The 15,742-nt window shown below is 41.9% G+C and overlaps 2 protein-coding genes across 5 annotated transcripts; both read right to left on the bottom strand.

Moving 5' to 3' along the window:
- Positions 1-257: 257 nt before the first annotated feature.
- On the bottom strand, positions 258-8,119 carry LOC112893724 (protein FLUORESCENT IN BLUE LIGHT, chloroplastic-like). 4 transcript variants are annotated; one of them, XM_025961190.1, is made up of 6 exons: positions 7,981-8,105; positions 7,758-7,857; positions 3,177-3,352; positions 2,508-2,667; positions 1,191-1,511; positions 258-687 (listed from the first exon to the last, which is right to left on the bottom strand). In XM_025961190.1, exons 2-6 carry the CDS (start codon positions 7,780-7,782, stop codon positions 485-487), a joined length of 885 nt encoding a protein of 294 aa, XP_025816975.1. In that variant the 5' UTR covers positions 7,783-7,857; positions 7,981-8,105; the 3' UTR covers positions 258-484. The 4 variants fall into 4 exon arrangements, with proteins under 4 accessions (XP_025816975.1, XP_025816973.1, XP_025816974.1 ...); XM_025961188.1 differs by lacking the exons at positions 7,758-7,857; positions 7,981-8,105 and adding exons at positions 6,778-7,410; positions 7,528-7,714 and having other exon boundaries at positions 3,177-3,415; XM_025961189.1 differs by lacking the exon at positions 7,758-7,857 and having other exon boundaries at positions 7,981-8,119.
- Positions 8,120-9,071: 952 nt separating this feature from the next.
- Positions 9,072-14,430, bottom strand: LOC112894908 (transcription initiation factor TFIID subunit 6). Its single transcript, XM_025962752.1, has 12 exons — positions 14,139-14,430; positions 13,061-13,147; positions 12,164-12,265; positions 11,966-12,074; positions 11,738-11,844; positions 11,498-11,635; positions 11,321-11,416; positions 11,080-11,204; positions 10,191-10,323; positions 9,994-10,119; positions 9,787-9,898; positions 9,072-9,674 (listed from the first exon to the last, which is right to left on the bottom strand). The coding sequence occupies exons 1-12, from the start codon at positions 14,262-14,264 to the stop codon at positions 9,313-9,315; spliced, it is 1,623 nt and encodes a 540-aa protein (XP_025818537.1). The 5' UTR covers positions 14,265-14,430; the 3' UTR covers positions 9,072-9,312.
- Between the last annotated feature and the right edge of the window lie 1,312 nt (positions 14,431-15,742).

Below are 15,742 nucleotides of genomic sequence, written 5' to 3'. Positions count from 1 at the left end.
ATAAACTCTGCCTAAATCCTGCAATACTTGTAACACGCACGATACTACACCGCATTTATTTGGCCCAATCAATCTAGTACTCTAGTACAGACTCAGATTCTAAATACCCTGGACCCCTAATGCAAATAAAATATACTACGATTTATGAGAAAAAACTATAGTACGGAAAAAGTCATCACGCGTAATGCAAATAAAATATAATACAATTTATGAGAATAAAATATACCACCTATGAGGCGTTGCACTGAGCAAGCAGATTAGACATTATCATCACACATGCTTTGAATTTGTTTTATAGCTTTGGAACTCATACCAATGATTAGTGCTTATAATCCCGCCAAAAAGAACTTGCATGGTGATAACAAACCTCAGTTCCAGCTGGGAACTGCAAATCTACAATACACTACATGACAAGCGAAAACGGGTAGAAATCCGATTAGACTTGTCTATGCTCTCACATATTTTCCGACCGGTGCTCCTATTTTCAGTCACTCTCCAACCTTGCAATGTATTTGTCATAGAACTCGCCAGCCTTCTCAAGCTCACCAAGCTCGGTGTAGCAGTCTGCTATTGCTCCATATGCTTCAGTGACACCCGCATCCTCTCCGGTCATCTTAGAGATGTTAAGGACCATGGAGTGATACTTTATGGCTTCCTTGTACTTGCCTTGTCTCTGCAATGATGCTCCTGGAGAATACAAAGCAACTCTGTTACTTGGATTCCACAAACACATCAAACTTTTTCCAGTTTGCATAATTAATGTAAGGTGTCAGAAAAAAGTCACTGTTTTGATGTGAGACCCTGACATCATTCTATCGTGTTTGTATGATCAACTTTGAACTTAGTATTGAACATGCCTGAAAACATTTTCCTTCCTCATCATTTTTCAACTTGTAGTCTTACATTCCATGTTACCATTTATACCAAATTCAGAAAAGAAGAACAAGGGGAGATCAGGAATTGTGGTAGAGACTCTGGCCTGGAGGTCCTGGGTTCAAACCAGCATCTTTGCAGAATTTTAAAAGAATTTTGCAAGAGTATGGCTGCCTAGGAATTCCCTTTCCCAGAACCCACCTTGCGTGGGAGCTTTCAGCACTGGTTACGCCATTTTTTTTCAGGTTATGAAGTCATGAAGGGCACATGTTATAGCATTAGCAATTTCAAGGATCTGTGAAAATGAATGAACAAACCTAATCCTCGAGCTGCTTTCTTCTCTTCAACATGATCACCTAAAGCTTGTGCAAGATCAAGAGCTGCCTTAAACTCAGGAAATGCCTTGTCAGGAGTTTGGTTTCTCAGGTAGTTCTTCCCAGTCCTGAGATATGCAATCAGGCGCTCTTTCTGAGGATCAACAATAACTTCTGATTCTGGTATCTTACTACCAACCGGGGCATAGCTCAAAGCAGGAGCGTAAGATTCAATCTTGGCTTGTCTTCTCAGTGCAGCATTTATCTGACGTAACTGATCATTCAGCCGTGCAAGCTCCCCTCTCCTCTGTCTTGCAAGGAGCCCTACAGGATGTTTTGATTGCTCAGCATAATGCAGAAAATTTCAGATAGACTCCATAACAGAGGGAAATATGCATATTAGAGAACTTATAATCTGAACACGAAATATCAACTTGCCTATTTATTGTCAAAAACGAACATAAATGGAGCATGGTAATCACAAAAGAGATTTTAAATAGTTGTAGAAACAAATGTAAACTGCCGCATCAACTAAACAACTTGTAATATCTCAGTTCTATCAGACTAGATAACTATGTACAAAAAAAAAAGGAAAGTAGCAGCCAGTTGGATAAAAGCATGATAACTAGAATGCTCCAAAATGCAACTTTCCTTAGCATTCATTCTGTGTTACATCCCAGTTTATGTAGTACAGAGCTATCAATAAGAGAGTCAACGAACCTGTATATGTTTTTAAATTTAACCAAATGTTACTGCTAAGTAAGGTAACTGGAAAAGAGAAAACAAGCAAACAAATATTACTTCCTCTGTTTGAAAATTGAAATTAGCAGGCGTATCTTGTTTTCTTAGGACAAGGGCTTGGAACTACAATGATTACTCCATTAATACATCATTTACGTGACACAAGATCATAATCATAAGCAGGTACTTTTTAATACAAATCTAACAACATTAATTTTGAGTCATAAAAATTATCTATTAAAGGCGTACTTGTCAGTTAAATCCTTGCAATAATGAACGAAATATGCCTTGTAATTTCAAACAGAGTAAGAAACACATGGGTGCAGTGGAAACTCATGTACTTCCCTGGTATTAGAAGCAATTTAGTGTGTATTGTAAATAACTGAAAGTTCAGCTATTTGAAACAATTTTAATCCCATATTATGTTGATAACATATCAGAGAACATAAACACATATGTAGGGAAAGAATCATTATGCATTCTCACGATGACATTCATAGCCAGTTTCCACAAACTAACATTCCATGTCTCGAATTCTTTAATTTACAAATTCTTTAGTTTACAGTGTACGGAGCTTACCTCCAACAGTAGCACCAACCATGGCTATTGCAAACAGCAAAGGCATGTTAGGGAGAGAGTACTCTTGCTCACATGGTTCTGCTAAACAAGCAGGAGGCAGAACATATATGATGCAACTACTGAAAAGACATGCTTTCCCAAAAGAGGAAAACACAACTTCCTGCAAAAAGTAAAAGAAAATAATGCTGCATAACATTACTGAAACTTCCAAAACAAAATCTGGGAGGAGAAAAATTTAAGCTGTATTGGAAACTCCTCTATTAAAACAATACCAGGCATATTTTATTTTGAGAAAACCAAACATTGCATATTCTGACCAACAATTAGTCGAATTGTAAGTATGTTTGGTCTTTGGTGTACATAAATTATGCAAACTGCATTGATATTTCAAAATGGTTCCACAATACAATTTGTGAAAGCACCTGTTGAAATCTAAGTCTGAAGACTGGACTAAATGAAAAATATGCCTTGTATCTTGCACTGAGGGAGTAGGAAAATATTGTTAGTAGAAAAGATGTTACAACTGAACACTAGATTAGTTTTAGACTTTTAGTTATCTGAAAAAATTCAGTCTCATTCCAAATCAAAGGTTTGTATCGATCATCACATGATAAATGCTTAAGACAGATAACCAATGCTAAACACAGAGCAAGGGACTCACCATCATACCTGAAGATCAGATGTGGACCTCATGAGATCATGTGCATGTTCATTGGCTGCATGGATGTCATCACTTCTAAAACCGGTGCGATCAGTCGACTGGACAAGCCGAGATGCCGAACGCTTTGCAGATAAGGAAAATCTTGCAACTCGGTCAACTGGTAATGGAAAAGGAAATGCTTGCTCTGCATGACAAGTGCCACCACAAATCAGCAATAATATGATAGAAATTTTCATAATGAAGTTCCCTAAAAAACACTGCCTTTGCCGGTCCCAAGCCCGCGATGAGAAAATGTGGAGGGTTGTGTTAGGTTGGCGAACTAGCGTAAAAAAAATCAGCCACTCTAATGGAAATGAAACCCATAAGAAATTCGTTGGGGCGTAACCCTCTTAGCGACGCGCTACATCGGAACCCGGGTATGGTGTTAAATGGGCAAGGGCCGGGTCGTCATCCCCTCAGGGGCACGTCATATCGTGATCCGGGTACGATGACAAGTGAGCAAGGGTCAGGTCGTCGCAGCCTCTGTGGCGCGCTACATCAGCGCTCGGGTGTAGTGAAAAATGAGCAAGGGTCTTCGCATTTATCTCGACGGGTGCGAAGGGTAAGGAAGCTAGCCGAGCCAACTAGGATCCGTCTAGGTAGTTGGAACGTAGGGTCTCTAACAGGTAAGTTAAGAGAACTAGTCGATGTAGCAATTAGGAGGCGTGTAAATATTCTATGCATGCAGGAGACTAAATGGAAGGGCCAGAAGGCGAAGGAGGTGGAGGGTTCTGGCTTCAAGCTTTGGTACACGGGGACAACTTCGGGTAGGAATGGTGTAGGCATCTTGATCGATAAGAGCCTTAAGGATGGAGTTGTAGATGTTAGGAGGCAAGACAACCGGATTATCCTAGTGCGGTTGGTCATTGGAGATTTGGTTCTGAATGTGATCAGTGCCTATGCCTCTCAGGTAGGTCTTAGTGAGAGCTCCAAGAGTCAGTTTTGGGAAGACCTTGGTAGCATGGTTCGTACCGTGCCTATCAGTGAGAAGCTCTTCATTGGAGGAGACCTCAATGGCCATGTGGGTGCGACTAATGTAGGATATGAGCAAGTACACGGGGGTTTCGGGTATGGTAGTAGGAACGAGGGGGGAGGATGTTTTGAATTTTGCGTTGGCCTACGACCTGCTGTTAGCGAATACCCTTTTTAGAAAGAGGGAGTCCCATCTAGTGACCTTCCATAGTGGACAATACTCGAGCCAAATCGACTTTATCCTTGTTAGGAGAGAGGATAGACGTGCCTGCTTAGATTGTAAAGTGATACCTAGGGAGTGTGTTGTCCCCCAACACAAGCTTGTGGTGGCGGATTTTCGTTTTCCGGTACGTGCCCACCAGGACAAACGTGCCAAGATTGCAAGAACGAAGTGGTGGAAGCTTAGAGGGGAAGAGGCACAAACGTTTAAGGAGAGGATGCTAGGCGAGCGGTCTTGGGAAGAAGGAGCAGATGTAGATGATATGTGGCTAAACATGGCGACATGTGTTCGGAAGGTGACCTCAGAAGTGTTTGGTGTGAGTAGGGGAGGCAAGCAGGAAGTGAAAGAGACTTGGTGGTGGAATGACGAGGTGCAAAGGGCTATTAAGAAGAAGGAGTGTTTCAAACGCCTTCACCTCGACAAGAGCGCAACCAACATCGAGGGCTATAGATTAGCGAAAAGGTCTGCAAAGCGAGCTGTAAGTATAGCGAAAGGTCAGGCTTTTGATGACCTTTATCAACGGGTAGGTACGAAGGAAGGAGAGAAGGACATTTATAGGATCGCTAGGACCCGCGAGAGGAAGACAAGGGACATAAACCAAATCAAATGCATCAAGGATGGGATAGATCGACTTCTGGTGAAGGATGAGGAGATCAAGGACAGATGGCGAGAATACTTCGACAAGTTGTTTAATGGGGAAAATGAGGGTCCTACCTTCGAGTTGGACGACTCATTTGATGATACCAACAGACGCTTTGTGAGGAGGATTCAGGAGGCAGAGATCGGGGAGGCTTTGAAGAGGATGAAGAGAGGTAAAGCGATGGGTCCTGATGGCATCCCCATTGAGGTGTGAAGATGCCTGGGCGAGAGAGCGGTAGTATGGTTAACTAAGCTTTTTAACCTAATTTTCCGGTCAAACAAGATGCCGGAGAAATGGAGGAGAAGTATATTAGTACCGATCTTCAAGAACAAGGGAGATGTTCAAAGTTGTAATAACTACCGGGGGATTAAGCTGATGAGCCATACGATGAAGTTTTGGGAGAGGGTCATCGAACATCGCCTAAGAAGATTGACAAGGGTGACTCAAAACCAGTTTGGGTTCATGCCTGGGAGGTCGACTATAAAGGCGATTTTCTTAGTACGACAGTTGATGGGGAGATATAGAGAGGAGAAGGACTTACACATGGTCTTTATTGACCTAGAGAGGACGTATGACAAAGTACCAAGAGACATTATGTGGTGGGTCTTGGAAAAACACAAAGTCCCAACTAAGTATATTACCCTCATCAAGAATATATATAAGGATGCGATAACTTGTGTTCAAACATGTGATGGCGATACCAGTGACTTTCCAATTAAAATAGGACTACATCAGGGGTCAGAATTGAGCCCTTATCTATTTGCTTTAGTGATGGATGAGGTCACAAGGGACATACAGAGTGATATCCCTTGGTGTATGCTCTTTGCTGATGATGTGGTGCTAGTTAATGAGAGTAGGGCAGGGGTTAATATGAAGTTAGAGCTGTGGAGACACACGTTAGAGTCGAGGGAGTTCAGACTGAGTAGGACCAAGACCGAGTATATAATGTGCGACTTTAGCTCGACTAGGCATGAGGATGGGGACGTTAGCCTCGAAGGTCAAGTGGTGGCCAAGAAGGCTACTTTTCGGTATCTACGATCAATGCTTCAGAAAGATGGAGACATTAATGAAGATGTTAGGCATAGAATTTCAGCCGGTTGGTTGAAGTGGCGGCAGCCTTCTGGCGTCCTCTGTGACAAGAAGGTGCCACAGAGGATAAAAGGTAAGTTCTATAGGACGGCGATTCGCCCGGCGATGCTATACGGTGCTGAATGTTGGCCTACAAAAAGGCGACATGTCCAGCAACTGAGTGTAGCAGAGATGCGTATGCTGCGTTGGTTCTGCGGGCATACAAGAAGAGATAGAGTCCGGAACGAAGAGATTCGAGATAGGATCTGGGTGGCACCTATCGAGGAGAAGTTGATTCAACATCGGTTGAGATGGTTTGGACATGTACAACGGAGGCCTCCCGAGGCGCCGGTGCGTAGTGGAGTTTTAAAGCGGGACGATAATGTAAAGAGAGGTAGAGGTAGACCTAGACTAACTTGGGACGAGACGGTTAAGAGAGACCTTAAGGAGTGGAATATCGCTAAAGAATTAGCTATGGATAGGAGCGCTTGGAGATTAGCAATTAAGTACCTGAACCGTGACCTTTGTTACTTTTTGTTTAACCCATAACTCTTCCTTTGGCTTGTGCCCTTTTTGTGTTTCTTATTCTTGTTTTCTGTGGGTTTTATCTCTAACCTACCCCAACTTGCTTGGGACAAAAGGCTAAGTTGTTGTTGTTGCTGTAAGTTCCCTAAAGCAAAATTTTCATTCCTTTGCCTAACTATGATAAAAGATGAATTATTGAAGTGGTTGATCTTGAAACTTTCTATGCATAATGGCATCAGGTACTGGGAAAACAAGTTAGCATGTAATTTATGCATCCTTAATACTGTCAAAAGCTTGAAATAATCTGAGCAGCATTGTTATTGCGTAAACCCAACAGGATGTAAAGTCAAATTACAAATAGGAGAACGATTATATTAGCTAAACAACATGATCCTCAAAATGAAATAGGCAAAAAATACTGGCATAGTGAAAGAAAAAAAAAGTCGGCTTTTCTTCTCAGAATTTCATGCAGAATCTCACAGCCAAAAGGGAAAGAAAACCCCACAAGTATCAAGCTGCAATCTTGTTCCATGCAGTCCATTCAAAAGTGAATGAAACTCCAAACTTTTGCTATCCAACAAGGAATAGCCCTTCCTTTCTCTAGTCTAAGCTCACATCACAATGAGACGAAGAAACGGTGTTACGTCAAAAGGAATTGAGAACTTTGGAACAAGACACGCAAGCATAGGAATGGAGGCACAGTCCGGTAGCCTTGGCTCTTGTATCGAATTCCTTTCTGAAGGAAGTGCAAGAGAGGACCTTACATTATTAGAAATACCTACATAAGCATGAGCAACCCCATTACAAAAATCAAACATCTTAGCATAATACCAGACCTCCTCCCTTACACTCAAAAGACAATAACAAACAAAACAAGACCTCTTAGCTCGATTACCTGACCTCCCTCTCTTAGTGAATTGTCTCTCAGGATCTCTACCAGAGCAATTAACATCATTAGCACGACGGGCAGCCCACAAGAGAACATGGCCATGACAACATGGAGCTAGCGTGTGAAGGAAAGCAGAAAAAAAAAACAACGCAGACCTTAAAAGGCCAACAGACTAGCGCTGTTGCTATCCACCACGACTAACACCGGAAAAACAAGGGGGAGAAATTGGGGCAAACCAGCGGCGCAAGAGTAACCAGGCATTTCGTCGAGCAGCCCCCGCCCAGGCCAGCTGAGGCACCAGGGAGAAGGAACCACACCGGATGGAGCTCGCTAGTACTACGGTTGCTCAGATAAGAATCGGAAACATCAGAAGTGAGCCGACCAGAGGAGAATCAAAATATCGAATGGATGGCAATGCAACCAGGATAGGGAACGGAAGCGGAGCTAGAGTACACTCACTGGAGGCCGTGTCCAGGAGGGATGTGCGCGGCGAGGAGCTCACGCCGGAGCATCGCCAAGGCGGTGGCGCCGGAGCGGCGGGGCGCAGAGGAAGCGCCATTAAGGAGAGGATAACTGGATATGGAGTGAAATAAGAGATGGCCGGCCTATTATCCTCGGCATCCAGGTCTAGCTGGACATTTTTCATATGAACCCCTGCAAATAGCGTGGCATTACATTTACGACCCAGGCCTGCGCCTTTCTTCTTGTAAAGCCTTAAAAGCATGATTCCACGCTCGCGGACGGTCCCACGGCGAATTTTCCATCGAATGCTCCGCCACACTATCGCAACATTGAAACATTACAAATCAACATACGCAACATAAAACTATATGTAAAAGAAGCTCATATGCATTTGATTCGAGGAGAAAAATTCACCAAAAAATCGCATTTGTGTTTCATGCAACATTCATCGATAAATTTGATCTACCGTACCACAACACTCAAAATGTTATACCTCAACACTACACAATCATAACTATGCGTGTGTTCGTTTCCTCCACTCTAAAGTTTAGACCCATCACATCAAAAAGAATCTTACTATTTAGAAGTATTAAATAAAATCTGTTTATAAAATTTTTTGTACAGATGGGTGCTAATTCGCGAGACAAATTTAATGAGCCTAATTAATTCATAATTTGCTACAGTAATACTACAGTAATTATCCGCTAATCATGGACTAATATACCTCATTAGATTCATCTCGCGAATTAGCCCTGAGGTTCTGCAATTAGTTTTATAATTAGACTTTATTTAATACTTCTAAATGACAAGATTCTTTTTGACGTAACACCTCTAAACTTTAGACCCTAGGAAACCAATACACCCTGCATCTTCGCGTAGAGATTCCAACATCCAAAAATCCAATCTAGAAAAATGAGTCCATCTCCATCGCAATGCAACAAAACCAAAACCCAAAAACAGATTATGCAATATCCCAAATCAACTATTACAACATAAGTTTATAAAAAAAACTATTACAACATAACGAAAAGAACTGAACAACTACTGCATACCGATTGGTGCACGTGGTGTCGCCGTTCAAAATATCGTAAAACTTAAGCAGGTGCAAAGTAAACGAGATTAAGTTCAAAATCTCTGCCAAATTTTGCCTAAAATCAAACTGTAACTAGCAAGATCAGCTGATGCAAGTTGCAGCAACACACACTCACTCAGGAACCATCCCTACTGTTACATAACTTCGATATTTCCTGACACATTTCCAAGAATCCAGTAAGACATTCCTACTTGTACAGCACAGATTAAATATCTCTAAGCCTATGAGTTCACTTTCTACACAAACAAGGATATCTCCGGTGGTTGGACAAAGGAGAAGATGGCTTCACCGAAGACCTCATACAGAGAACCCAGGAGATGACCAGCATCCTGATCCTCCTTCCAAGCTTGCCTCAGCACCGTGGACACTCTCTGCGCAAGATCACTGCCCTGATCTCTCCGGATCGCAGCTAAGGGGATGCTCTCAACCATCTGTCCAGAGGATGAAGCTTGCATCATGCTGGGGTTGCCCAACTGAGTGGAAAAGCCATCCATGGCTCCTTGCATGTTTCCTGCCATGGAGTTGATTGATGTGTCCGGTGCCATCTTCTTCAAAGGAGGCTGGGATGCAGAGAGATCTATGCTGGATTTCCGCTTATCTGGAATTCACATAGCAGCATAACCTTACTCCCAAACTTTAATCATTTCAAGTGTAAATAGTTTGCACCATTTGAAAACTTGGTGTCCAGTGCACATATAATAAATACTTACTTGGGTTATTGGTTAAAACCCTTTTATCACTCCTCAGAAGAGGACGTGTCGATGGAGAAAGCAAAACAGGAAATAATTTGAGCCGATCGTACAAGCATTTGCCTGCAGCACACTGAAAAATGCATCCCAATGGTAAGAAACTTAGCTTGGCTTTAGTTGTTCAACCAAAATACAGTAAAATGAATTGAGTGAGAGCTCTGAACTGACCAGCAAGGCGCCATAAACACGCCAGGCTTCCTTCCTTTTCATCTCATTTTTCTGCTTCTCAAGGTGCAGTTCTGGCTCCAGAAGTTGCATATAGGTCACGAGGTTGGGCAAAAGCAGCAGCCTAATCTGTAAGCAGAAAATACAATCAGCCAATGCCTGACTAATATAAAGGAAGAGTTACACTGATTAGGTTCTACCGCACTGGGCCCCAATGCAGATATCCCTTGAACAGCACCATAATGTTGGGTCAATGATTTCGCAGGATCAAGAAATGCATGGACCAATGTTTTTGTTAACCGGTTTTGAAGGTTGTGATAGACATGACCAAACCTGCAAAACATCATCTCCAATTGATCAACATTGTATTGAGAAAAGTTATTAAGCCAGTTACTGCAAATAGAAAAATCTAGAGATGAGCATCAACAAAAGTCTTCTAGCACTCTAACAGTCAATGATTAGAGTATGCAAAATGGTATGGATCTATGTATACCAAAAGAAAATTGTATTATAGGAAACACATGAGACACGAAGAAGTTGTAATGTACCCAACAAATGCATGAAGGGAAAACTGAAATAACCTTCTGTCCACACACAACATAGAAATAGTTATGGAAAAACAAACGTCTCAGTTGGTCTCAAAGGAAAACAGCAATATGTGTAGTGTACTCAGTAGCAGAACCATGCAATGGTTGGCGGCATCTTTGCCATTAAAGAACAAATAAGCTACCACGAAACTGATCATATTGCACATGGACTTTCATTTCTCAGGAGTATTTAAGATGAACACAAGAAGTAACCAAGTCTCTTATAAATTGGAGGTCAAAGTTCCATTTACTTAACCTACATCCTAAAGTTGTCAAAAAGATAACATAACTGAACTTTGTAAGTTATAGAAGTTTTATGCCCTAAAACAAAGTTATAGAAGTTTTATGGGAAGCAGAGTCATGGTATATTTTGTCTGAACAGTCATTAAGATCACAATATGGGAATGTTGACTGCAAGGAGTGGCTAAGCATAGATGTAACCAAATAAATCTTTAAGAATTATTATACAAAGTACCTACTGACACTCTTAACATACACTCACCTCCGGCATACCAAAGCAACCAAATTGGCAGAGAAGTCTCTAAGTTCCCAGTGGTTATCAGAGAGCCTATGCCCTAGCCTTTTTGCGACAATGCAAGTGATCATTGATGGCATCAACTGGTGCAACTGAAAACCAAGACAAATATTGCAAATTTAGGACTAACATGATGAAAAGAATACATGGAATGGTTTTAAAAAAGGCAGGCACGTGAACTATAGAAACTTTATGGTCTAACACTTACATAAGGTTCAATATGAATGTGTGGATTATGGAGAAGACTCCGGACTACTCGCATTAGAGCAAATAAAACAGGAAGATCACCCAAACTCCGGGTAACCTGACATTCAGATGGATACATACTTCAATATAATACCATCTCAGATATGCAACACTAAAAGCAAGTTTACTAGTTTACAACCTCATCTGCGATGAAGTAGGAAAAATAAGGAACCAACGGATGAAGGCCTGAATCTTTTGCCAAGCTCACTAAAGCTTCTTTAAAAAGGGGCGTATCAGATCTACTCATAGTAAGCTCAGCTATTTTATCAAAGTACATCTGCAAAGTCAACAGGTAAAAGGAATATAAGTTTCTTGGAAATATGTATGAATTATAATGAATTAGATCATATGATTTATAATGCATTATATGATAAAGTACCTGTAGTTCTCTAGATAATACATGCTTAACAGGAAGCTTAACATCAACCGGAAACCCGTCATCCTTCCCATGTTCAGACCTTTTATTTTCAGCTGGTGGTACAATTGCTGATACAAAATGCTAGTTGTCAAAACAACTGTTTTTATTCCCATAATAGATAAGAATGTCACCAAATTTGTCAAGGTCAAAAGTAAGGACTAGACATATAATTAACAAACAGGAGTTAACCATCAATAGGAGGATTCTCCGGAATTGCAGGCTGCACCCCCTCAATCGCTAGCCAATGGGCTACAACTGCTGTGTCAAGAGGGGCCTTAGGCAGACGAGCTTCAATAATCTGCATGACACCAACAAAAGAGACATGTCAAGTGAAAGATTCTGAAATAAGTAGTGCAAACTTTTAGTCATTGTTAATATTGTCCCTACCTCTTTGAAGTCTACCTCCCGGTCATCAAGATAAAAGAGATCCTTATGTCCAACAGCTCTCTTAAACCGCAATGGATCACCAGAAGCGAATCCATATACAGGCTGGTTGAGAACCCAAAGTAATCAAAATATCAAATAAATGGAGAGTCAGTTTGAAAAAAAAATTGTAGCAAAGGAATTTAGACCATCTGAAGAACCATGAAAAATTGCAGACACAACTAGATTACAATTTCAATTCAGTAAAAGAAAGGTAGTTTCACATAAAGAGAAGCTATCGACACATCTTTGCATACTAAAAAGAATCCATATTGTTCAAGGCAAGACATGATACTGACATAAAGTAAAATAATACAGTAAATTCAAGGAAATGTCATTACATTAGTAATGGTAAGGGACCTTGAGGAGGTACTTACCAGTAAATACACTCATCTAAAATTCTAAACCAATCAAGAGAACTCAAACTTCAGCAGATCATATCTATGAAGAGAGGAACCAATATCATAACTCTAGTAAACAAACTAAAAATAACCCAGTACAACTGAAGTAGTCTTCATTCCCCCTCAGGACTGCTGAAATGAATTTTTGAGCTAACAAATATGGAATAGAAGTTGTAGGTTGGAACCTACTTGTTCTACTCTTGACTTAAGCAACAACAACTAGAGCACATAGGTTTAATTTCTTTTTTTAGCTACCATAAACATTTCTCAAGCTCCACAACATCTTAATTGCAGTCACACTTTTAAGATTACTGAATCCTGTTCAGAAAAACAATACAAAGAAAAGAAGATACTAAATTCATTAGCTATCAAGTCAGCAGTATATGGAATAGAATACATAGTTGATTTATGAACCAACATTACTATTATCCTGACATTTTATCATAGGAAGATAATTCACCTCAACATTCCTTAGGCTGAGAGCACTGTCAACATCATCTGCAGTCAGAACTGTCCGTTTTGCATGCCGCATACATTTAATGGACTCCTGCAGCAGCAAACATAATATGAGTGCTTCTATGAAATTTCAGCGTTCCAAAGATTTGTGCAATTAAAAAATTAGCATAGGTGGTAGAAAGGGCATTGAAAGCACCAAAAAAATAGTGAATTGCGAGAACCACTAGCTGATGAAATATCTGGCCAACGGACACTCTTATGTCATCCCCGCACTAGTACTTTTACAAATCCTGAGAGCTAACTAAGTTGTGGATCCCTAAAGGGCAAGAATTGTGTGGACTCTAGTACTCTACTACAGATGCAGCATAGCTTGAATTATCACATGAAAGAAAACTAAAGAACTTTTCTCTAGCGGCAATATAAACATGGCCAGGGTACATAATCCAAGGAAAATGAGAAAAGTGCAAAGACTGTACAAAGGATGGATAGATTGGTGTGATATTGACCAGGAAAAAAAAAGGGAACACTGTATACTTAGCGAGTTTCTCCCTTCATGCTGCCCGCAAAAATACCAGACCACGTCATAAACAAGTACAACCTACAACTAAAGATACTGATTTCAAACACCTGCTCAGGAGGTGGACCCAAACAGATGCCGTGTACATATCAGGAAAAGTGGTGACAACCAGTCAATTACAGGCAATTTAGATAACCGACAGGAAACCACAGGCTTCATTTTCCCTACACCATGGCACATACTGAGAAATTCTGGATAAGGCATTTCCACCCCACAAGATTATTAGTACGCATCACGAAAACTAAAGGGTGCACACCGCGTACACTCATTCATTAGGACAAAGCGCACGACCTGCAACTGTAACCAATAAGCAAACTAAGAGCCAACAAACTGTTTACCAGCTCCAACCCCCCCCACCCCCCCCAACCACCACCCCCAAATTCAGTGCGCTGCTAAACAAATCCAAGCACATTCCTAGGGCGAGGGAGAAGAAATCAACCCTCCCAATTCCTAAGAAGCAGCACTGGAATCAAAACAAAACCTAGTCGAGCGGACGGGCCCAGACCTGCATGATCTCGCGGAGGCGGTACTCGACGTCGGGGGCGAGGGCGGCGGCCACATCGGCGCCGAGGCTGGGGATGCCGACACTCTGGGCAATGACCTCGATCGTCTCCTTCGGCACGATGCTCATCGCGTCCTCCCGGGCCCGAATCCCCTGAAGGCCTGAACCCTATTTTTTTTTTTTAGTTCTGAACCCTAGTTTCAGTTTCACTCTAGCTCTTCTTCCCCCAATTCTCCCGAGCGGGATCGAGACAGCGAGAGGGTGCTCGCGTTTGGCCTTTGGCTGGGCTCAACCGGTCAACAAATCTGCCTGTACGGCTGTACGACAGCAACCGGTGCATTGCCTGTGTGCTGTTCCGAGAGGGTGCTCCCTCCGTCCTTGCAACAACACTTGCTGCTGTGTAGCTGACTAGTGCTAGTTGAAGTCTATGCAATTCTCCAATTGAGTTGCTGGCTGCCTTGCTGCAACAGTCACAAAAGTTTACGGGCAACGTGGATAGATAATTTTAAATTTCCGGTTGGTAGGGGCATACCTCTTCAGGACGTGAAGGAAGAGATGTGGCCTGAGCATATTCAACCGGTGGAGATAAGGTGGGCTGAAAAGGTTCGGATAAGAGTCGAAAAGATTAGCGGGTCGGTCGAAGCTGATCACACCACTTAACGGCATGAATAAAAGAGAGAAAGATGGATCAGGCAGGCCGAAACCTTTTGCAGGGCGTAGACTGTCGGGTTTGCATGACGCATACATCGCGAATAGCATCATGAGTCGTTCAGTCTCGAATGAAGTGTAAAACAGCACATCGCGAACAGCTAGCTCGGTTTGCAGGTGACATACAAGAATACGATGAGGTCGGGCATGTGTGGCCAGATCGGACTCGATCGACGAGTCCTAGCACGCACGCACAGGAAAGCTAAGTTTGGCATGACAGCTGCTGTGTCAAGGAAGGAAAAAAGAGAGGATGGTGATGGTGGTGGCCGAACCAGGTCGGATTAGGTTTAGGTGTTGGCAAGCCAGGCTAGGGTCATGTAGCGGCGACGTAGGTTGCCTAGCTAGCATTTACGACACCGGAGCATCGTCGAAAAACGTCGAAATCGAGCTATGGCTCCTTTTTTAGCATGATTTGATCAAGGATGGATTAGAGAACGAGAAACTCGATGGGGCATCTTAGAAAGTCGGAGAGGACAGAGTTAAAAGGATGGACAACAAAGAAACGGTTCGATCCGACTATGAGGAGAGAGAGAGAGAGAGAGAAAGAAAGAAAGAAAGAGGAAGACGATCGACGGTGAGTGCCGGTTAGGTAGCTTTGACGAGCTATTAACTTCGGAAAGGAAAGGCAAAAGATGAAAACATGGGTGTTCGCTTCGGTAGCTCAAGAAAAAGCTTTTGATTTACTTTTTATCATCAAAACGCGACAAATGATGAAATTACGGCAGTGACCGAGCTCAACAGCACGGTTCTACGGTCTTGGGGCGAATTAGACCAAAAAGAATTAAGTCCGCTTGATATGAAAAGAAAAAGAATTTATTTTCCAAAACATATTTTCAAGCTTAAAATAAATCTAGAAAAATCCAGATAAATATTTTAAACCATGAAAAATATATCCAGAA

The sequence above is a fragment of the Panicum hallii genome, chromosome 5 (genome assembly GCF_002211085.1).
Source record: "Panicum hallii strain FIL2 chromosome 5, PHallii_v3.1, whole genome shotgun sequence".
NCBI classification, from domain to species: domain Eukaryota; kingdom Viridiplantae; phylum Streptophyta; class Magnoliopsida; order Poales; family Poaceae; genus Panicum; species Panicum hallii.
This window is presented reverse-complemented; position numbering and strand designations above follow the sequence as displayed.